This window comes from Rana temporaria, chromosome 3 (assembly GCF_905171775.1).
Source record: "Rana temporaria chromosome 3, aRanTem1.1, whole genome shotgun sequence".
NCBI lineage: Eukaryota > Metazoa > Chordata > Amphibia > Anura > Ranidae > Rana > Rana temporaria.
In genome coordinates, this window is record NC_053491.1 from 447,756,606 (window position 1) to 447,779,105 (window position 22,500).

At 49.7% G+C, this 22,500-nt stretch overlaps 1 protein-coding gene across 1 annotated transcript in view; it reads right to left on the reverse strand.

Annotated features, from left to right (window-relative positions):
- The window catches only part of MISP3 (MISP family member 3), a 71,591-nt gene that overhangs the window by 7,761 nt on the left and 41,330 nt on the right, over positions 1-22,500 (reverse strand). The window contains exon 3 of the mRNA XM_040346590.1: positions 9,886-10,437. Within this exon, the coding sequence (XP_040202524.1) occupies positions 9,886-10,437 (552 nt within the window). The remainder of the gene's footprint in view (positions 1-9,885; positions 10,438-22,500) is intronic.

A 22,500-nucleotide genomic window follows, 5' to 3' on the forward strand; every position in this document is an offset into this window, starting at 1 on the left:
CGTATCTTTTTTTTTACCCGACGCAACTTTATTGTCCCGTCGCAATCCACAAAGCCCGACGTAACGTAATTTCGCGCTATGCACGTCGGGAAAATGACGTCACGAGCATGCGCAGTACGGCCGGTGCGGGAGCGCGCCTCATTTAAATGGGAATCGCCCCCTGGAGAAGAGGAACGCCTTACACCAGTCGGATTTAAGTTACACCGCTCAAAATTTCTAGGTAAGTGCTTTGTGGATCGGGCACTTAGTTAGAGATTTTGCGGCGGTGTAACTTAAATGGAAAAAGTTACGTTGCGCCGGGTTTTTGAGGATTAGGCCCTTAGGACTCTGTCCTGAGGCTTCAATGAGCTTTGTGATACATAACTGTCCTTTAAAATCAGGTTGGGGCATTTCCAGTGGCCATATACCGGCCCATGCCAGGTGTGCCAAGAAAATCTAGGGGGAAAGGGGTACTAAAAAAAAGCAACGTGCCGACTGATGAAACTTGGAAAGGAAGCTGCTGTATCCAGCTGGTGAACCACAAGTATGGAACACTAAAGAAGGCGAACAGAGACTTCGGGCAGCGGTCATGTTTACAGATTACTCCCTTGTTTATTGTACAATTAACAGGGAGGGATACTGTTTTGATATGCACAGCTTGCCCCGAGCACTTTACTAGTTAACATCAAACAGCAATCATCATATATTACATTACGGATGTGGGGACTGGGAGAGGCAAACAGAACCCAAAAATCTCTGACTCACCCCCTTAATACTAAACGCATAACGCTCCATATTTTGGGGGGCATTCCAAATTTCAAGGCTCTATTGCAGAGGTCTCCAAACATTCTAAAGGGCCAGTTTACTGCCCTTCAGACTTTAGGAGGATCGGATTGTGGCCAGTGGGAGTAAACAATGCCCGTTCCTTGGTATGGGGGGGGGGGGGTACAGTTGGTGTCAGTGGGAGGAATAGTACCCCATTTTTGTTGTCAGTGGAAGGAATTATCCCCCACTGTTGGTGTCAGTGGAAGGAACAGTGCCCCATTGTTGGTGTCAGTGGGAGGAACAGTGCCCCATTTTTGTTGTCAGTGGAAGGAATTATCCCCCAGTGTTGGTGTCAGTGGAAGGAACAGTGCCCCATTGTTGGTGTCAGTGGGAGGAACAGTGCCCCATTTTTGTTGTCAGTGGAAGGAATTATCCCCCACTGTTGGTGTCAGTGGGAGGAATAGTGCCCCATTTTTGTTGTCAGTGGAAGGAATTATCCCCCACTGTTGGTGTCAGTGGAAGGAACCGTGTCCCATTGTTGGTGTCAGTGGAAGGAACAGTGTCCCATTGTTGGTGTCAGTGGAAGGAACAGTGTCCCATTGTTGGTGTCAGTGGAAGGAACAGTGTCCCATTGTTGGTGTCAGTGGAAGGAACAGTGTCCCATTGTTGGTGTCAGTGGAAGGAACAGTGTCCCATTGTTGGTGTCAGTGGTAGTATAGAGGAATAATGACTCCAGGCCCAGGGTCGAATAAAGGCAAACAAAGAGCAACATCAAGCGCCAAAGCCGCAGTTTGGAGACCACTGATATACTGAATGTTAGTTCACAAGTGGGTAGAATTTCGTACAAATGTTGGGCAGAGGTTAATTGACATCTACTTGTGTGAACTTAAATCCTTAGCTTAGGTTGGGTAAGGTTAAAGTGGTTATAAGCCCTTACATACCACCTTTTGCTACAGGTAAGCTTATAATAAGGCTTACCTGTAGCTATCCTGGATATCTCCTAAACCTGCACGGTTTAGGAGATATCCCCCTGTGTCTGCATGTGCCGAAGGCATCGGCACATGTGCACTGAAGCAACAGTATGTCGTGCCGTTGCTTCAGTTGGACTGTGCCGTTTCCGTGGGAGTGACGTCATGTGGCTCCGGCGAATAACAGAGCCGGAGTTCGCGGTCCCGGAAGGAAGAGGGCCGAGAAGATGGACGCAGCCTGTACAGGGGACAGCGCTGGATTCGTTTGTAGGTAAGTGTCACATAATACGCTAGTATGCAATGCATACTAGCCCATTATGCTTTTAATTGGCAGGCTTTTCAGGGAGCAAAAGAGGAAGTAAAACCCATCAGGGTTTACTTCCTCTTTAATGAACGCATAGAAGCCCTGTGTCTTGCAGGATGGGTTCCCTTGGACATGCAAGTCGATGGTTTTAGGTCAATTCAGGGGCCACAAGGTAAACACACTTTGGCATCATGTACCTGAATCTTTAATGGCTAGAGCCTCATTGGCCAAGAGAGGTTCCCACACTAGGCTGTCAAATGGCAGTTCAGACTTATCTCTGAGGTGGGCAAGTTTTGCTCAGAGTTGAAACAAAGTCAAGGAACCCCTCTATAGCAAAGAGGTGCATGAGAATTCTTTTGAGGATTGACAAACACCACACTTGCTCATAAGCACCATACGTTGCCTGTGCAGTTGGCACTCAAAAGAGAAACTTTTAAAATATTCAAACGTCGTTAAAAATCATTAAATGCATTCTTATATGCAACTGACGTATACACAGCTCAGCCAAAACATTATGACCGACCACCGGAACCCATCGAGGCATGACCTCTGAAGGTTACGCTGTGGTATCTGGCACCAAGCCACCACTAGCAGATCCTTTAAAGCCCTGTGTAGCACCTGGTTACTTCAAAGTACCGGTGCTATTTAAATTTAGAAGGAGATCAGAGTGTAGTTAAACTCTGATCTGGTTAAGATGTTTAACCGCTTACTCACCGCCCTATAGACGATATACATCTACAAGGCGCTTCCTTAACTCTTGGAGGACGTCCATGGACGTCCTCCCAGAATCGCATCACGGATAACGGTAAATCGCCACTGATATCGGCGGTTTACCACGTGATCGTTCCGTCCGATGACGGAGCGTTCACTTGTAAACAAACCGGCGTCATGTGATGACGCCGGTTCCTCCCTCCCCTCTCTGTACCGAACGGTACAGTGTGAGAGGAGAGGGGAGAGAGCGGATGCAGCACGAGTGCTGTGGGCTGGATCTGTGACAAATGCAGTCACAGATCCAGCCATCCATCCCTGCTCAGTCATCCCTGCCCCATACTAAGACTACTCTACTGTGCAATACTCTGCAATACCCCACACTACTCTGCAATACCCCACACTACTCTACAATACCCCACACTACTCTGCAATACCCCACACTACTCTGCAATACCCCACAATACCCTGCAATACCCCACAATACCCTGCAACGTCGCCTATGGGGATTTTTAAGTAGCAAAGTTTGGTGCCATTCCACGAGCGTGTGCAATTTTGAAGGGTGACATGTTGGGTATCTATTTACTCGGCGTAACTTCATCTTTCACAGTATGCAAAAGAATGAAGAAAAAATACTAAATTTGCTAAATTTTATAACAGAAACAAAGAAAAATTCTTTTTTTTTTTACTTTTATTTTTTTTCTTATTGCGCAAAAAATAAAAAACCCAACGGTGGATTAAATACCACCAAAAGAAAGCTCTATTTGTGTGAAAAAAAGGACGTAAATTTCATTTGGATACAATGTTGTATGACTAAGTAATTGTCATTCAAATTGTATGAGTACCGAAAGCTGAAAATTGGTCTGGTTATTAAGTGGGTTTACGTGCCTGGTGGTCAAGTGGTTAAATTGGGTCTCTGTCTCAGCTTGCCTGTACTGTGGGCTCATTCTGTTGTGCTGGGATGTTCCTCCCACCCCAGTGCAGTAGGTGGCAGCAGTGGAGTCAAGGTTGGGTGCTCTTCCCCAGCAGCCAATCCGGAGGATTGAGCCTCGCTGTTCATGCTGGGGGAGGGTATTTATGGGGCAGACGCCATCTGGGTCTTCTTCGTCCAGTGTGGCACCCACCTTTAGGGTGACCACATCACGGAGCCCCAGCGTTATGGCTTACCTGGCCGGGGCGTGTGTGCCACATGGTGTTCCTGGTTCCGGGACCATGTAGGTCTGGAACATTTGAGCAGCGACGGGGACCCAGTGATCGACTGGGTTCCCACCTTTGAGGATCCCAAGCGGTATAGCTGTTCGGTGGGGAGTCCGACTGAGAAATGCCGATGAGAGGCTGGCGGTCCAAAAGGATTTCAACAAACCACCAGGGATCAAGGTAGCCGGACACTGAAGGATTGATCACCTGTCAGTCGGTACCTGGGTGACGTTAAGAAGGAGATCCAGGCGTAATTCACCTAAGGAGGATTGCTTCCGTAAGTGCAATCAGAGAGGGCCTGTGGCAGAGGTGTCTCCCTGACGTTCATTCTAAGGAGGGTCTGTGGCAGGGACTTTTCCTCAAAGGTTAGAGCGATACTCTGGCTGCCAGGTCAGTGAGAGAGGCCGGTCCAGGTACGCTATACCCACTTAAGCAGGAGTGGCACAGAGAAGTGTTACACTTGGGAGCAGGACTGTTTCCCTATTGCTACGCCTGAATTTGCTATTTCTTCAACTCTACTTTCCTCATCACAAGTTTATTGTTTTTTTGGTAATAAAGAGCACAGCAAAAGACACTTGTTGCGGACATTCCTTTACTACTGCTATACGCACCATTCACCCCTAAGAATTCGGAAGAGCCACGAGGTAATTGTGCCACCCAAAACAAACCAGCAGCTCCTCCGGGGGTAGGGCTACATCTGTAAATTGTGAGGTGGGGCCTCTATTGATCGGACATGTTTTCCCAGTAAATCCCACAGATGCTAGATTGGTTTGAGATCTGGAGAATTTAGAGGCTTAGGCCGCGTACACACGGTCGTTCCAAACCGATGAGAATGGTCCGACGGGCCATTTCCATCGGTTCACCGCTGAAGTGGCCTGATGGTCTGATGTGCGTACACACCATCGTTCCAAAAACCGATCAGGTCAGAACGCGGTGACGTCAAACACACGACGTGCTGAATAAAACGAAGTTCAATGCTTCCAAGCATGCGTCGACTTGATTCTGAGCATGCACGGGTTTTGAACCGATGCTTTCTGTACTAACCATCGGTTTGGACCGATTGGGTAGTGGGCCAACGGTTCGATTTTAAAGCATGTTTTAACATTTTGGACCGAAGGACAACAGACCGATGGGCTATACACACGGTCGGTTTGGACCGATTAAACTGAACCTCGGTCCATTCTCATCGGTTTTGTCCGACCGTGTGTACGCGGCCTAAGTCTACACCTTGAACTCTTAGCTGTGTTCCTCAAACCATTCTTGAATTCATCAGACCAGACCACCTTCTTGTATACCCACACATATATTGGTATCGACCTGATCCTACATGACCTTCTATGAAGAAAAGGAGTGAAGGATTCAAAGAATGATATTGCCAGCCTTGGACAAGGAACAAGATGGGTTCCAGCACCAAGCAGATGGTTGGTGAATCGATGAGATTTCTAATTTTTTTTTTTTTTTTGTTAGAAATATAATCTTTTCATGATGACATCCATGAAGAAACCATCTTTCTGGCAGCTCACGGAAGTTAGAACACTGATATCCAATTGGCAATTATGGATTAGTATACATCCTTACTCATTGCACAGTAGAGAAGGCTCACCGACATTCCTGTGAACGGTAGCACAGGCTTCCTTTGAACGGTAGCACAGGCTTCCTTTGATCCCTTGCTGGATAAATATTATTATATCACCACTCATTATTACAAAACATACCATGAAATAACATGTAACAAGCTATGAGTCATAGCAAGCACACAACAGTAGATAAGACTTGACTGCCTCCAATAAGCAGGATGTGGATCTTCATCTGTGAGCTGAACATTTCCCCATGCTTATGAACATTGTGCTCCCTTCATCATTTTCTCCATTAGAGGAATCCATTTTTTTATTTTTCACTTTCCTGCAGACTGACTGGCTGAAATTCAAGCCGTCTATGCTTGTCTTCACATCAGCAGGCTCCATTTCCTACTGATCTCCTCATCTCAGGTCTGATAAGGTCTGTCTGAACACAATAGACTCTGCACAGTCTTTGCAAATGTCATGCACTCCCAATGTTTCATTTAACCACTTGCTTACTGGGCACTTAAACCCCCCTCCTGCCCAGACCAATTTTCAGCTTTCAGCACTGATGCACTTTGAATGACAATTGCGCGGTCATACAACACTGTACCCAAATTACATTTTTATAATTTTTTTCTTACAAATAGAACTTTCTTTTGGTGGTATTTGATCACCTTTGAGGTTTTTATTTTTTGTTAAAAAAAATTAATAACACCATTTTTTATATATATATATATTTTGTGATACAATTTTGCAAACGGGTAATTTTTCTCCATCATTGATGTACGCTGATGAGGCTGCACTGATTGGCACCGATAAGGCCACACTGGTGGGCACTGATAGGCAGCACTAGTGGGCACTTATAGGCAGCACTGGTGGGCACTGAGAGGTGACACTGAGAGATGGCACTGAAGGGCATTGATAGGTGGCACTGGTGGGCACTGAGAAGTGGCACTAATAGGTGGCATTGATAGCTGTCAGTGATGGGCACTGATAGGCAGCACTGTTAGGTGGCACTGATGAGGCATTGACAGGTGGCACTTGTGGGTATTGATAGGTGGCACTTGTGGGCATTGATATGTGGCACTTGTGGGCATTGATTGGTGGAACTTGTGGGCACTGGCAGGTGGCAATGGCAGGTGGCACTGACTGCACAGAGGAGGCAGAATTGCCTCCTTCCTCTTCGAGACCGATGTCCCTTACATATGAGCCGATAATCGGCTTTTTTTTCTCCTCGCTCTATAAGCGTGAGGAGAATAAAAACACGATTACCAGCTTTTGTTTACATCACGTGATCAGCTGTCATTGGCTGACTGCTGATCACGTGGTAAGGGGCCGGGACTGCCCCTTACTCGGATCTGTGATCACCCGAGTCTCAGTGACTCAGGTGATCACAGCGTGTGGGGCGCGCGTGAAGGGGAAGACGTCTATTGACATCCTCCCTGCATTTTGGGCCCACGCTGTAGCCGTCATTCGGCTATAGCACGGGCGCCAAGTAGTTAAAATAACACCTCAATGCACTAAGGCAGGGGTCTCCAAGTTATGGTCCATGGGCCAAATCCATCCCGCTGCAAGATTTTATCTGGCCCTCTTATTTAAAGCTGGCCATAGATGGATTGTTTTTGTTGTATTAGCCAGGAGGCTTGTAACAAAACGCCCCACACTCCGCTGGAGTGCTTTCGTCATATACCGCTTCCTCCAGTCTGAATATAGATTCCAAACCGTTGACAACCAATAACTAAGCAGTACTAGTTTTGGTTGCTAAACATGAAACGGTTTATTGAAACGGTTTACCCCACCCTTTGCATTCAGGGTGGGGTAGACAGTCCAATCAGCAGGGAGAGCTGTTGGAGGAATCCCCCCTTCCCTCTCACAGCTAATCTACATACACATCCCATAAATACAGAACAATAGAATTCAGAACAATAGAATTCAGTCACATCCCAAACAAACCAGCAAAAAGTCCCCAACAGTATGAGAAAATATACATATATACAACATTCCAGTGTGGTTGTACAGCGCGTCCGACTAGCACAGATCAGACTGGGGTTCTTGGTCCCCCTGTACCTCTATTAGAGACACAGGGTGACTTAGACATAGGAGGTGCATGGGGAGCTGAAACAATGGTTTCCTAACCTCTCCAAGGGATTCTGGATTCCACGGGCCTTACGACTCCCATCACTAGGCTGTTGGGAGTCGTAAGCATGAGCATCCCCACTGTGCTATTGCATTCTGAGAGCGAGGACACAACCTCTTTCATAATACACTGACCAGCGCTACAGGCAATGATCAAATTAAAACTTTCCAACATCCCATTCAACAGAACGGCTCTCCATCCTAAAACGATCCCCCGCAGCAGCCAGGAACTAGAGGAGCACACAGGAAGGCCTTGGCAGCAGAATGAAGGGGAACTAGAACAGGAGGGGCAGCTACTGGAACTGATCCTCTGTAGTTCCCCCCTGTAGCAGCTAAAAGCGGCAGAAGGAGAAGCTGGCTTTCAGCTGCTGCAGAGGGGAATTACAGGGGATCAGTTCCAGTAAAGGCCGCCCCTGCCGCCTTCCCCTTCCTTCTGCTTCTCAGCTGCCTGAGCCCCCCTATTGAACCGAGGGGGCCAAGGACCTGTTCAGGGGGACCGATGGTACCCCCTTATCAGTGACCTTGCCAGCTTAAGAAGGGACTCTGATGGAGACCATGTTATAGGGGAAGGAGGGGGGGGGGCCTGATGGGGACAGGGAATCTGATGCAAGCAGGAATTTCGATGTAAGGGGGACTTTGATGGGGACTCTGATTAAAGTTGGCTCCAATAGTCTTTGTTTTACTGACGTGCTTTCTCTCTTGTTCTCAATTATATCATGCCGATTACAAAAAAAAAAAAAAGTATTCATACCCCCCCTGAAATTTACCACATTTTGCATTCTTACAACCAAAAACGTAAATGTATTTTATTTGGATTTTATGTGATAGACCAACACAAAGTGGCACATAATTGGAGAGTAAAAGAAAAATAAATTTGTTCATAAACGACCTGGAGGATGGGGTAAACAGTTCAATCTCCGCATTTGCGGAGGATACTAAGCCAAGCAGGGCAATAACTTCTCTGCAGGATGGGGAAATCTTGCAAGAAGATCTGAACAAATTAATGGGGTGGGCAACTACATGGCAAATGAGGTTTAATGTGTAAAAATGTAAAAATGTAAAATAATTGCATTTGGGTGACAAAAAATATGAATGCAATCTACTTACTGGGGGGAGAACTTCTGGGGAAATCAAGGATGGAAAAGGACCTGAGGATCCTAGTGGATTAAAGGCTCAACAATGGCATGCAATGCCAAGCTGCTGCTAACAAAGCTAACAGAATATTGGCATGCATTAAAAAGAGGATTAACTCCCAAGATAAAACGATAATTCTCCCGCTCTACAAGACTCGGAGAAGCAGCCAAGAGGTCCATGGTAACTCTGGAGGAGCTGCAGAGATCCACAGCTCAGGTGGGAGAATCTGTCCACAGGACAACTATTAGTCGTGCTCTCCACAAATCTGCCCTTTATGGAAGAGTGGCAAGAAGAAAGCCATAAGAAGTCCCGTTTACAGTTTGTGAGAAGCCATGTGGTCACATGAGACCAACATTTTTACTTTTTGGCCTAAAAGCAAAACACTATGGCCCAGATTCACAACCGAGATATACGACGGCGTATCTCCTTGCAGTAGGTGGCGCTTCCGTATAGTTACGCAAGGAATATGCTAAATAGGTATTTACGCCGATTCAGAAACGTACGTCCCGCCGGCGCATTTTTTTACGTCGTTTACATTAGGATTTTTTTGGCGTATAGTTACCCCTGCTGTATGATGCGTAGCTAATGTTAAGTATGGCCGTCAATCCCGCGCCGAGTTTTGAAATTTTACGTCGTTTGCGCAAGTCGTTCGCGAATAGGGCTGTACGTCATTTACGTACACGTCGAATCCAATACGTCCTTGCGGCGTACTTTAGAGCAATGCACGCTGGTATATTTTACGGAAGGCGCATGCGCCGTTCAAAAAAATCTTAAAAAACGCGGGGTCAAGTAAAATTTAAATAAAACACGCCCCCAACATCCCCATTTGAATTAGGCAGGCTTACGCCGCCACACATACGTTACGCCGCCGTAACTAAGGGCGCAAGTTCTTTCTGAAATCAGAACTTGCGCCCAAAGTTACAGCGGCATAACGTATCGGAGATCCGCTGATCTTTCTGAATCTGGCCCACGGTGTTTTTGTTTTATGGGCATTCCGATTAATGAGAGTTACTAGGATGTGAGGGGAAATATTCCAAGTAAGGACAAAGATCTAAAACAAATTAAAACATTTTGGCTTTGGCTTTGTTACATTATTTTATTTACGTAAAAATTATAAATGTCATGCTCTCACCTGGCTGGTACACTCCACTTTGGATGTCACTTCTGTTATCAGATGTTATCTGGAGATTCTCCTCTGTGTCGTTATCTCTCCCATAGATACTTGTTCTCTGTTTCCGTAATTCCTTCTCTCTTTCCCGCACTTCTTCTATTTCTTTCTCCAGTAAAGAGCGTGGGCTGGGTGAACGGAGCAGCTGAAAGGGGCTGCCAGGAGCAGCAACAGGGGGCTCAGAGTTAGGGACAGGAGAGTTTCCTGAGCTTGGACGAGTAAAACGAAGATCTGCAGGGGTGGAGCGTCGAGACTCTGCAGGGGAGGTTCTTTGCAGATCAGCAGGGGTGGCACTATAGCCATTGCCGGGAGTAGACTTCCGGAGTATAGAGGCATGCTCTATGATGATGATGTTGCTTCCATTAGCCTCAGCATATGATGGGCCTTTCTTAACTTCTGCAGCAGGAGCCGCTGAAAACACATGATTGGATGGTGCAGGAACTTCTACTAGAACTTCAATGGAATCAGACTTCTGAATTTCACTTTGCCATCTTTTTAAAGGGACGTCTGAAGACTCTGAAAAACAAAATTATGTAACTTCTTAGAGGACAAATAAATCAAGATATGCAAGTTGCCTTAAAGGAAACGTGCTTTGTCCATACAGGTCAAAGAAGCACGTTCACTTAAATGCGCCGTCCGTGGACATATCCCAGTGTGCATTGCTCCAAAGTACGCCGCAAGGACTTATTGGTTTCGACGTGAATGTAAATTACGTCCAGCCCCATTCAAGGACGACTTACGCAGACGACGTAAAATTTTCAAAATTCGACGCGGGAACGACCTCCATACTTAAGATTGGCTAGGCCAGTTTTTTGGTGGAATAACTTTACGCCTGAAAACAGCTTATGTAAACAGCGTATCTTTACTGCGACGGGCAAGCGTACGTTCGTGAATAGGCGTATTTCGCTGATTTACGCATTCTAGGCGTAAATCAGCGTTCACGCCCCTAGCGGCCGGTGTATTGTCAGAGTTTGTTGCCTATCGTACAATGCTCCGGAAGTCACGTGGCGGCCAACTGCGCATGCGTGATGCGTTCCAAACGCAAATGCGATGCGTTCCAATGGATTCACGACAGTACACACCAGTGAAACCTCGGTCGGCATCCAGGCTCTTTCCTTAAAGCGGGAGTTCACCCAATTCATTTTTTTTTCTATTTTCCCCTTAGCTTCATGCTCGTTTGGTCTAGGGGAATCGGCTATTTGCTTTAAAATATGATCCGTACTTACCCGTTTTCGAGATGCATCTTCTCCGTCGCTTCCGGGTATGGGTCTTCGGGAGCGGGCGTTCCTTCTTGATTGACAGTCTTCCGAGAGGCTTCCGACGGTCGCATCCTTCGCGTCACTCGTAGCCGAAAGAAGCCGAACGTCGGTGCGGCTCTATACTGCGCCTGCGCACCGACGTTCGGCTTCTTTCGGAAAATCGTGACGCGATGGATGCGACCGTCGGAAGCCTCTCGGAAGACTGTCAATCAAGAAGGAACGCCCAGTCCCGCAGCCCATACCCGGAAGCGGCGGAGAAGATGCATCTCGTAAACGGGTAAGTACGGATCATATTTTAAAAAAATAGCCGATTCCCCTAGAGAAAACGAGCAGGAATCTAAGGGGAAAATGTGTTCGCTATGGGTGAACCTCCGCTTTAACATCCCCGTGAATTGGAGGATGTTAAAAAAAGAGCCAGGAGGCCGAGCGAGCGGAGCGAGCCGTCCGAGCGAAGCGAGGACGTGAGGCCGACTGGCCACTTTCCTCTAAATCCACGTCGCCCTGAATGCCGGGTTCGCTGGTGTGTACTGTCGTAAATCCATTGGAACGCATCGCACTTGCGTTTGGAACGCATCGCGCATGCGCAGTTGGCCGCCACGTGACTTCCGCAGCATTCTACGATAGGCAGCAAACTGTGACACTACACCGGCGGAACTAGACAGCTAAGATACGATGGCGCAGGCCGTCGTATCTTAGCTACATTTAAGTGTATCTCAATTTGAGAATACACTTAAATGTACGACGGCGCAGATTCAGAGTTAGGACAGCGTATCTACTGATATGCCGGCTTAACTCTTTCTGAATCTAGCTATTAGTCTTGGTGTTCAGCGGGAGAAACAAAAATTACCTAGTGCCTGTGATCAGTAGAAGGAGGAATAGTGCCCCATAAATGTTATTAGTGGGAGAAATGGTGTCCCATTATTGGTGTCAATGGAAAAAAATGTTGCCCCATTGTGGGAGCAGAGCTTTTTTTCTCAAACAATAGGTGCTGGAACTTAAATACGGCCCCACATAACCCCTCCCCCTACAAACACCCTCCAAATCACATCAAATAGTGGGTGTGGTCAGTCAAATTTCACAAAAACAGTAGGAGGGTCTTAAAGGGGCATTAAATACCAGGATTGCATTACATACAGAGTGCAGAGCTGTCACTTGTAAACACAGAAACCAGACTTCTGTGTTTACACGTGATTGTGGTGAGCAGGCACCAAGGGGGCTGAGCCAGAGGTGGTGGAACTGAGTTCCACCAAGTTCCCCCCTGAAAAAAAACCATGTGTGGGAGGAACAGCACCCCATTGTTGGTGTTAGTGGGATAAATAGCACCCCATCATTGTGGTCAGTGGGAAAAATAGTGCCGTGGATCAGTGGGAGTAATAGTGACCCAGGGGCCAGATAAAGGCAAGCAAAGGACAACACCTGGCTCACGGGCCACAGTTTGGAGACAACTGGTATATAAGAAGAGGACACAATGCCTTCCACGCCCCCCAGTTACAGACAGACCATGAATAATTTCTACTTGTTGATAAGCCTTGTTTTCTTGTGTTTGAAATATGCTTGGAATGGATGTCAAACGCTGGTCAGAAAAATACAATTGACTTTAATTGAGCAGTACACATGGCAATTTAGAGGCCACGTTAGACCTGTTTTGCCCTGTGCTGAACTTCTTTGGATGCGGCATGTCCTATTATACCTCGTACACACGACCGGACCTTCCGAGAAAAAAAGGCGCATGCTCAGAAGCAAGTTATGAGACGGGAGCGCTCGTTCTGGTAAAACTAGCGTTCGTAAAGGAGTAAGCATATTCATCACGCTATAACAGACTGAAAAGCGCGAATCGTCTTTTACTAACACAAAATTTAGCAAAAGCAGTCCCAAGGGTGGTGCCATCCGAATGGAACTTCCCCTTTAGTGCCGTTGTACGTGTTGTACGTCACCGCGCTTTGCTAGAGCATTTTTTTTTCACGATCGTGTGTAGGCCAGGCCGTTTTAACGATCGGGTTGAAAAAAAACTTTGTTTTTTCTAGACCATTAAAATTTTTAGTTTTTACAACCCGAAAAACGGTCATGTGTTCGCGGCATTAGAGTCATGGGCCCGGATTCAGAGAGATCTGCCTATCTCTCGGCGGGCGTAACGTATTCTCAGATACGTTACGCCGCCGTCAATTAGGGCACAAGTTCCGTATTCAGAAAGAACTTGCGCCCTATGTTACGGCGGCGTAACGTATGTGGTGTCCGGCGTAAGCCCGCCTAATTCAAATGTGGACGTGTTTTATTCAAATTTAGTGTGACCCCACGTATTTGACGTTTTTTATGCATGCGCCGTTCGTGAAAGAATCCCAGTGCGCATGCTCGAAATTACGCCGCAAATCGTCAATGCTTTAGACGTGAACGTAACTTACGTACAGCCCTATTCGCGAATGACTTACACAAACGACGTCCATACTTAACATAGGATACCCCTCATATAGCAGGGGTAACTTTACGCCGGAAAAAGCCTAACGTAAACGACGTAAAAAAAAATGCGCCGGGCGGACGTACGTTTCTGAATCGGCGTATCTACCTAATTTGCATATTCCTTGCATAAATATACGGAAGCGCCACCTAGCGGCCAGCGTAAATATGCAGCCTAAGATACGACGGTGTAAGACACTTACGCCGGTCGGATCTTAGGGAAATCTATGCGTAACTGATTCTATGAATCAGGCGCATAGATACGACCCCGCAACTCAGAGTTACGACGGCGTATCCGGACATACGCCGTCGTAACTGGTATCTGAATCCGGGCCAATGGACTTTTGTGTGGTGAAATGGTGAATTTTGGATGGAGGTCTAGACATCAGGCCAATAAGAGGGACCACCAAGTAGGAAAGCGGAGTAGAGGGATTTGGTTCCAAAAAAAAAAAAAGGGACAGTTGTATTCTAGGCATTTGATAGAATAATTACTTGCTGGAATTTCCCATTTTCGCTGTACAATTGATTAGGGTTGGTGAAAGGTCATATATAATAAGGTGGATTTACATCCCCTTTAAAGAAAGGCACGGAGCAACGCAGTGGGGGAAGGGCCGCATGACAGGGAGGGACCGGAGTGAGGATTGGTCAGGGGGAAGTAGGGGATGGGCTGGCCGGGCAGAGGGGCGTGGTCGGCAGAAGGGTCTGACGTGGAGGAAGTGACGTGGGTCACTCCTCCATCTTACAGCCGAGAAGAAGCTCGGCAGCTCGCACGAAAATGGCGGCGGTGGAGGATTTAATTGCGCAGTTACGCGCTGCGGCGGCCACAGAGGGGGCGGATTGGGTGAGAGAGCAGGTGGCAGCAGCGTTAGAAGCTCCGACCGCGGCAAACACCGAGGGGGGGAAAGCACCACGCGCTAGGCGGTCGAAACCGCCGGAGCGGTACAGTCCGGGGCCTTCCCCAGGCACAGACCGGCACACACGGAGACCCGCCAGGGGCCCTCCGGCTCCGTCCCCGCAGCGGTCAACAGCCGGGCCCTCGGGGGGGGGCTGGGAGGAATCCGCGTCGCGGACGTTGCGCCGCAGTGGGGGGGTCAGACAGCCCGCCAGGGCCCTCACCACCAGCTCGACGGAGATGTCCGGACAGCGCGGTCGGGACTGCAGGGGACGGTCGTGGCAGTCATGCGACCCAGCGTGTGGAGTCCAGCCAGCGGGCCCGGGGCCACTCTCCTTTGGCGGCCAGGGGCCCGGCAGCGAGTGGAGGGAGTTCGGAGCGGAGTATGGGGGCGACGAGGAGTGAGGGACGTGGACGGGGAGCGGAGGCCCGGGCCAGCGGGCGCTCACGGAGTCCATCTGCGGAGGTCGCAAGCAGGTCTGGTGTTCCCGGACAGAGGGGTCGAAGTTCAGCGCAACACAGGCCGTCTGCAGCTGCATCACGACAGGCCGGGGACCGGCAGAGAGACTTTTCGCCAGCACGGAGTGAGGACCGGTCCGAAGGGGAGCTGTCCGGGTCAGAGAGCAATGATGGTCCGGGACAACGAGCAGCGGTGGATTCCATTCCGGCGGCGCGTGGACCTAGTCCAAGGCAGCCTGGTAAGTCACAATCTACTTCGGTTTGTAATTTATTGCAGGATTTGTTAGTGCAGAGTGGTGCGGGGGGGGCTCTGGGAAAGACAGGGCTCAGGAGACGATGGGGGGTGCCACGGGCGGGGCAGTGCCAGGGGGTGAGGCTCAGGATCTATGGGCCGAGTTGCGGGACTTAGTTAGGAGGTTCGAACCAGGGGCGGGCAGCACGCCCTCTCCAGCGGTGGCGTGGTCCCCGCTGGGGGGGGGGTCAGTTCAGGCGGAAGGGGTTCAGGCAGCAGGGCCGGTGGTGCAGGAGGGCTCGAGCGCGGGGGCGGCGTCGGCAAGTGGAGCGGCGGTGACGAGTGGTTCGGGGTCAGTGTCGCAGGTGGTTGCGACAGAGGCGGCGAGTGATAAGAGGGAGGTTGTCAGGTTGTCAGATGCCGCGCAGAGCGAAATGTACACTTGCTTTGAGGCGACGTTGGGGGCTCATCTGAAGCCGGAAGTTAGGGAGAAAATTTGGAAGGGGGAGTACGTGGAGATTTTCACGTTACTTCCCCTCGAGAAATTTAATCTAACCCGGTTGAAGCCTGAATTGAATAAGAAGGAGGACGAGGAGCGACGGCGGTATCGCCTGATCCCCCGTACGTTTACCAATTGGCTCCAAGCGTTTTCGATACTGGCATGCGTGGTGGGGGAGAAGGCTCCGGAGCACTGTTCGGGTTTATTTATCTACTTGGAGGCTATCCGGTCAGCGCACCAGACGTATGGTGGTACGGCGTGGTTGCAGTATGATGAACAGTTCCGTCAACGGATGGCTTTCCGACCGACACTGCGCTGGAACCAGAAGGACATTAACCTGTGGATGACGTTGATGACAGCGGCGCGGGCTCCACAACAGTTTTTTCAGGGAGGGGTCGGGGGTGCACCTGCCTCAGGACTACCGGCTGAAAAAAGATGGGGCTATTGTTGGCAATTTAATGAAGGGACGTGCAAATACGGCACAAACTGCCGATTTAAGCACACGTGTTCAGGGTGCGGAGGCACCCACGCGTTGGCAAAATGCTTCAAGCGGAACAAGGGCCGTCCCGGCGAGTCTGGGGGAAAAGGGGGTGACTCCAGTGCAGGTGGTAAGGATGCTCCCCTTTCTCAATAGATACCCCGACCGGCGCGCGGCAAAGTTGCTGGAGGAGGGCTTTGCCAGCGGTTTTAGGATACCATGTTCTCTTTCAGTTGTCCCCCCGGAAGCGAATAATTTGAGATCGGCGGTGCTGCATTCTTCGGTGGTTTCGGAGAAACTTACCAAAGAAGTGCGTTTGGGTAGGATGGCGGGGCCGTTTGCGACGGCCCCGGTGGATGACTTGGTCGTGTCCCCGCTGGGGGTGGTCCCCAAGAAGGAACCGGGCAAGTTCCGGTTGATCCACCATTTATCTTTCCCAAAAGGTGGCTCGGTCAATGACGCCATTTCGCCGGAGGATTGCACGGTGTCTTATACGTCATTTGACGCAGCGGTCTCGTGGGTGCGCAAGTGCGGCCGGGGAGCTCTCATGGCGAAGGCGGACGTGGAATCGGCCTTTCGGTTATTGCCAGTTCACCCGGACAGCTTTCGGCTATTGGGATGCAGCTGGGATGGGGCATACTATGTGGATCGTTGTTTGCCCATGGGTTGCTCCATCTCTTGCGCGCTGTTCGAGACGTTCAGTTCTTTTCTGGAGTGGGTGGTGCGTGATGTATCGGGGCTCAGTTCCGTCATCCACTACCTGGATGACTTCTTGTGCGTTGGACCGCCTGGGGCGAACACGTGCGTGGTACTGTTGGGCACGCTGCAGTACGTGGCTGATCGGTTCGGGGTTCCACTGGCGCCGGGGAAGACGGAAGGCCCCACTACCTCCATCGTCTTCTTGGGTATCGTGCTGGACTCGAGGAAGATGGAGTGCCGATTACCGGAGGACAAGCTGGAGGCGTTGAAGGCGGAGGTGCGAGGGACCATTGGGCTGCGGAAGATTCAGCTGCGCAGTATGCAGTCGCTGCTGGGTAAGTTGAACTTCGCCTGCAGGATCATGCCCATGGGGAGGGTGTTTTGCCGCCGGTTGGCGGGAGCGACAGCTGGCGTGCGGAAGCCCAAGCACTTTGTTACCCTTACGGGGGAGCACAGAGCCGACTTGAAGGTCTGGCATGAGTTTCTGAGTTCCTTTAATGGCCGTGCGTTGTGGATGTCCGGGCCTGTGAGCAACTTTGACTTGGAGTTGTTTACGGACGCTGCAGGCTCTACAGGGTATGGGGCATTTTGTCGAGGCAGGTGGAGCGCCGAGGCTTGGCCGAGGCAGCGGCAGGAGGCGAGATTCTTGAAGAATCTGGTGCTCCTAGAGCTCTTCCCGATTGTGGTGGCACTGGAGCTGTGGGGGGAGACGCTGCGGAATTCGAAGGTGCGCTTCAATTGCGATAACCTGGGGGTGGTGCAGGTAGTGAATCGTATGTCGGCGGGATCCCCGCCGGTGGTTAGTTTGCTGCGCCATTTGGTGCTACGTTGCTTGCACTTAAATGTCTACATGTATGCTGTACACCTACCGGGGGTCGAGAACACCTTGGCTGACGCTTTGTCTCGTTTTCAGTGGGACAGGTTCCGGGAGTTGGCACCAGCAGCGGAGCAACACGGAGTCCCCTGTCCCGCCTGGATGTGGGACATTGTTTTCACAGCGCAGCAGGGTGGATCCAGCGGTCGGTGAGCACGGCGACATGGTCGGCTTACTCCAAGGTATGGCGAGAGTGGGTGGAGCTGGCGTTGGGTCTGGGTATCTCCCCGGTCGGGCAAGATGCGGGCATCGCTGTCCTCTATTTTCTCACGTTGAAGATGGAGCAGGGGGTGTCGGTGTCAGCGATTGATCGGGTGTTGGCAGGTTTGACTTTTTTCTTTAAGTGGCATGGGGTGACGGATTGCACAAAGGAATTTTGGGTGAGGCAGACTGTAAAAGGGTACAGGAAGGGCAGGAAGGCGGCTGATTGCCGCCGGCCGGTGTCGTTTGGGATGCTTCAGAACCTCTTTCTGCGCTTACCGGCGGTGTGTTCAACGGCATACGAGTGTGCACTTTTCAAGGCCGCCTTTGCACTGGCCTTTTTCGGAGCACTGAGGGTGAGTGAACTGGTCAGTTCCTCGCGAGGGGTGCAGGGTGGTTTGCTGTTTCGGGATGTGGAACTATCCGGGGGAGGTCTAGGAATCTGGCTGCGTAGGTCTAAGACGGACCAAAGGGGGAAGGGAATGCGGCTCCAGTTGTTCAGGGTTCCTGGAGCGGCAATTTGTCCAGTGCGGGCGGTGGAATCGTTTCGATCCATGCGTCCTGGTTCGGCAGGGTCCTTCTTAATGCATCAGGATGGGTCGGCGTTGTCGAAGTTTCAGTTCGTGGCGGTTTTCAGGAGATGTTTGAAAGACACAGGGTATGACCCGAAAGATTATTCGGCGCATTCGTTCCGGATCGGGGCTGCTACTGAGGCCGCCCGGGCCGGTTTGGCTGCGGACGTGGTTAAAAAGATTGGGCGGTGGGACTCGGAGAGGTTCAGGATCTACATCCGCCCTCATTTGATGCTTGAGTAAGTTTAGGGCAGGGGAGTTATCTGGGGCAGTTGTTTGTACACAGTGAGAGTGGGAAAGGGGATTGCTGTTGGTCCTGGTCGGTGGAGAAGGTCAACAAGGCGTGGGTTAAAGTTAACAAGGAGGTTGGGAGTTTTTTTATGCGCAATGGTGGAGTGGTGGTGCGCCATAGGGAGTTGGAAGTCGAAACATGGCGTTTTCTGCGTAGGGACGGGGTTCATCTCAACGAGGTGGGCATCGCCCTATGGGTGCTAGGGCTGCAGGAGGGAATCCAGGGGCCCTGGGGGTGTGGAGGTGCTCGCAAGGGTAAGGCTTTATCCTTGTGAGCTGTGGCGTGTTTTTTGGGTCTCGGTAAGACGAAAAAGTCTGGCTAGTTGGGGTAAGTTAAAGTTTGTACCCATACGTGGTATGGGAGGTTATGGTGTACCTTGTGGTTGGCGGGTGTTAACCAGGAAGGGGTGAAAGGGTTAAGGTCACTGAGGACGGTTATACTGCCTCCGAGTCGGTGTCTTGCGGCTGAGGCCTAGGTTAGAAGTATTTGTCCCAGTGTCCAAGTTCGAGAGGGGTGGTCCTTTTGACCACCAGGGGGTTTTTTGATAGGGTATATATAGAGTTATTTAAAAGCTATTTAAAACAGTTATTTATGTTAATGTTATTGGTTTAATAAAGAAGGCCGTAAGGCCAATTTTACTCCACAACGTGGTCTGTGGCATTATTGGGGTTAGCAGGGTAGTACAGAAAGGGGGGGGTGTTAACATGGGGGTTTTAAAGGGTTAAGTGCTCACTAAGATCGGTCCTTAACATGTCAAGAAAGGCACGGAGCAACGCAGTGGGGGAAGGGCCGCATGACAGGGAGGGACCGGAGTGAGGATTGGTCAGGGGGAAGTAGGGGATGGGCTGGCCGGGCAGAGGGGCGTGGTCGGCAGAAGGGTCTGACGTGGAGGAAGTGACGTGGGTCACTCCTCCATCTTACAGCCGAGAAGAAGCTTCCCACCCACCCTCCCTAGTTTTAGGCAGGCTAGTGGGCGTGTTTTTTGGGTCTCGGTAAGACGAAAAAGTCTGGCTAGTTGGGGTAAGTTAAAGTTTGTACCCATACGTGGTATGGGAGGTTATGGTGTACCTTGTGGTTGGCGGGTGTTAACCAGGAAGGGGTGAAAGGGTTAAGGTCACTGAGGACGGTTATACTGCCTCCGAGTCGGTGTCTTGCGGCTGAGGCCTAGGTTAGAAGTATTTGTCCCAGTGTCCAAGTTCGAGAGGGGTGGTCCTTTTGACCACCAGGGTTTTTTTTGATAGGGTATATATAGAGTTATTTAAAAGCTATTTAAAACAGTTATTTATGTTAATGTTATTGGTTTAATAAAGAAGGCCGTAAGGCCAATTTTACTCCACAACGTGGTCTGTGGCATTATTGGGGTTAGCAGGGTAGTACAGAAAGGGGGGGTGTTAACATGGGGGTTTTAAAGGGTTAAGTGCTCACTAAGATCGGTCCTTAACATGTCATGACTACTCACCTGTCAGAATACCTGTACTACTCCAACAACACCGTCCATCTTCCCATCCTATCATTACAATGACCTGTACTCTATTATACATCCTGCTGACAATGGTTTGACCTTCATGTGCAAAGCTGATTTTCTGGAAAAGCAGCAGGTTGGCATTTTTTACTCCTGTCTCCTACTTTATCACGTATATCTGTAAGTCATTGTAGGTCAACTGTTTGTTTGTATAGGTAAGCTGGTCAAACACGCAACAATCCCTCTGGGCTGAATGAGATAAATCTGTAGATTCCACTTATTAACGCCAAACATCACAGATGGAGGATATCCCTGCTGTCTGGGTATTACGACAGCTGGAATTTACAATAGCAAAACATTGCCCAATCGAAGTTGAGCCAGGTGTTGTTGGCATGGTCACCCCAGCCCAAATTTCAGCTGATTCATAGAAATTGGATAACATTTTAGTCGTGTATGGCCAGCCTTGAAGTCCCACTTAGGACTCATTAGGATTATGCAGCAACCTGTCCATTGTGGGTTGCTTTTAAGAGGGCATTTGATAGGTGGCGAGATGCCTGTGTGCATTGGATGCTATTACAGGGTGGTTGCGGCATTCCCCAATACACTTAAATGGGTAGCATCAGGGCTGGCCCTACCATGGGACCCGATGGTACCATTGTACCAGGCGGCACTTTCAGGGGGGCGGCAAATTGCCGCCCGCCCGCCATCCCATTCCGCCAGCTCCACTCTCCACTCCACTGTGGGGGCTAATTGCCGCCCCACCGCTCCTCCCGTTCCGCTCTCCGCTCCCCTGTGGGGCTAATTACATGAATAGAGCCATAACAGGTCCTTTTTATACTCCTATACATGTAAACAACCATAACAGGTCCTCTTTATACTCCTATACACATGTATAGAGCCATGATAGGTCCACTTTAGTTATCCTGATATAAAATAATGGATGTGGGGGCATTTTGGTGGGCGTAATTTTTTTTTGGGGGGGCAGCATTTCATTCTTGGTACCAGGCAGCACAATGTCTTGGGCCGGTGACTTGTCCTGAATGTTCCCCTATGGGGGAAGTTCCTCCACTGACTGCGCAGGCGCAAACTTCCCGACGGAAATCCCCGAACCTCGCCCGGCATCCAGGCTCATTCTTTAAAATCCCCGTGGATTGGAGGATGTTAAAAAAAGAGCCAGGAGGCCGAGCGAGCGAAGCGAGCCGTCCGAGCGCAGCGAGGACGTGAGGCCGACTGGCCACTTACCTCACTATCCACGTCGCCCTGGATGCCGGCCGCCGTTCGGGGATTTCCGTCAGCAAGTTTGCACCTGCGCAGTGCTTGAAGGAACTTTCCCGATGGCTGGAACCATCTCAGCGCATCAGTTCGCGCATGCGCTGGAACTTCCACGATAGCTGGAACCAGCATGTCAGATCACCGGCACTGGGTAGCATTCAGTGGAGGCATAGTTAACTGAATGTGACATATGGTTTTATTTTTGCCCGTAGCATGTGTACACCCCCAAACGGCTTAACTGTCTCATTTTACTGCCCCCTGGCTGTCCATGTGAACAAGCCCAGTACCAAACAACTATTTTAGAATTTAAAGAATGTGAGGAAAAGGGGATAGGACTGTTTCAAGGCCCCCTTTTCCTTATGGGATTGTTGGCAGGAGCAGTTTTCAGGTTCCCCTTTAGTTTAAAAAAAGCGGGAAGGTTTGGGATTGGTTAGTTAGATAGTTGCTAGGGTAAATTTCCTGAGCCTAGGATAGGTCAGTAGATCATTCAAGCGGGAAAGCTAGGGATTGATTAAAATGGTATGGTTACTGGGCAAAATTTGGGGTCTCCTGGTCATAGGATAGGTCAATTGGGGTCAGCTGACCCCATAGAACTTTCCAGAACATTGAGGGGTCCCTATTTAATAGGTCAGTTCAGGTGGTCCGGGGCCAGTCTCGTCCTGAAGAGGATCATTCAGCGGAACTTCCCACCCCCCCTTCCCTTTGTCGCGGCTATACTATGTGGAGAAGTCCACTTTGTCATTTGGCAAAGGGGTACAGTTTTGGTATGGATTTAAAGGCAGTTTATTGTCAGCTTGAGTCGTAGTGGCTGAGCTGAATTTATGTGAAAATTTGGTGGAGTTATATATTTAAATAGTATTGTTTATCTTAGAAACCAATAGTATACGCCACGGCCAAATTTTATCCCAAAAAAAATAAAAAAATATATAAATATATA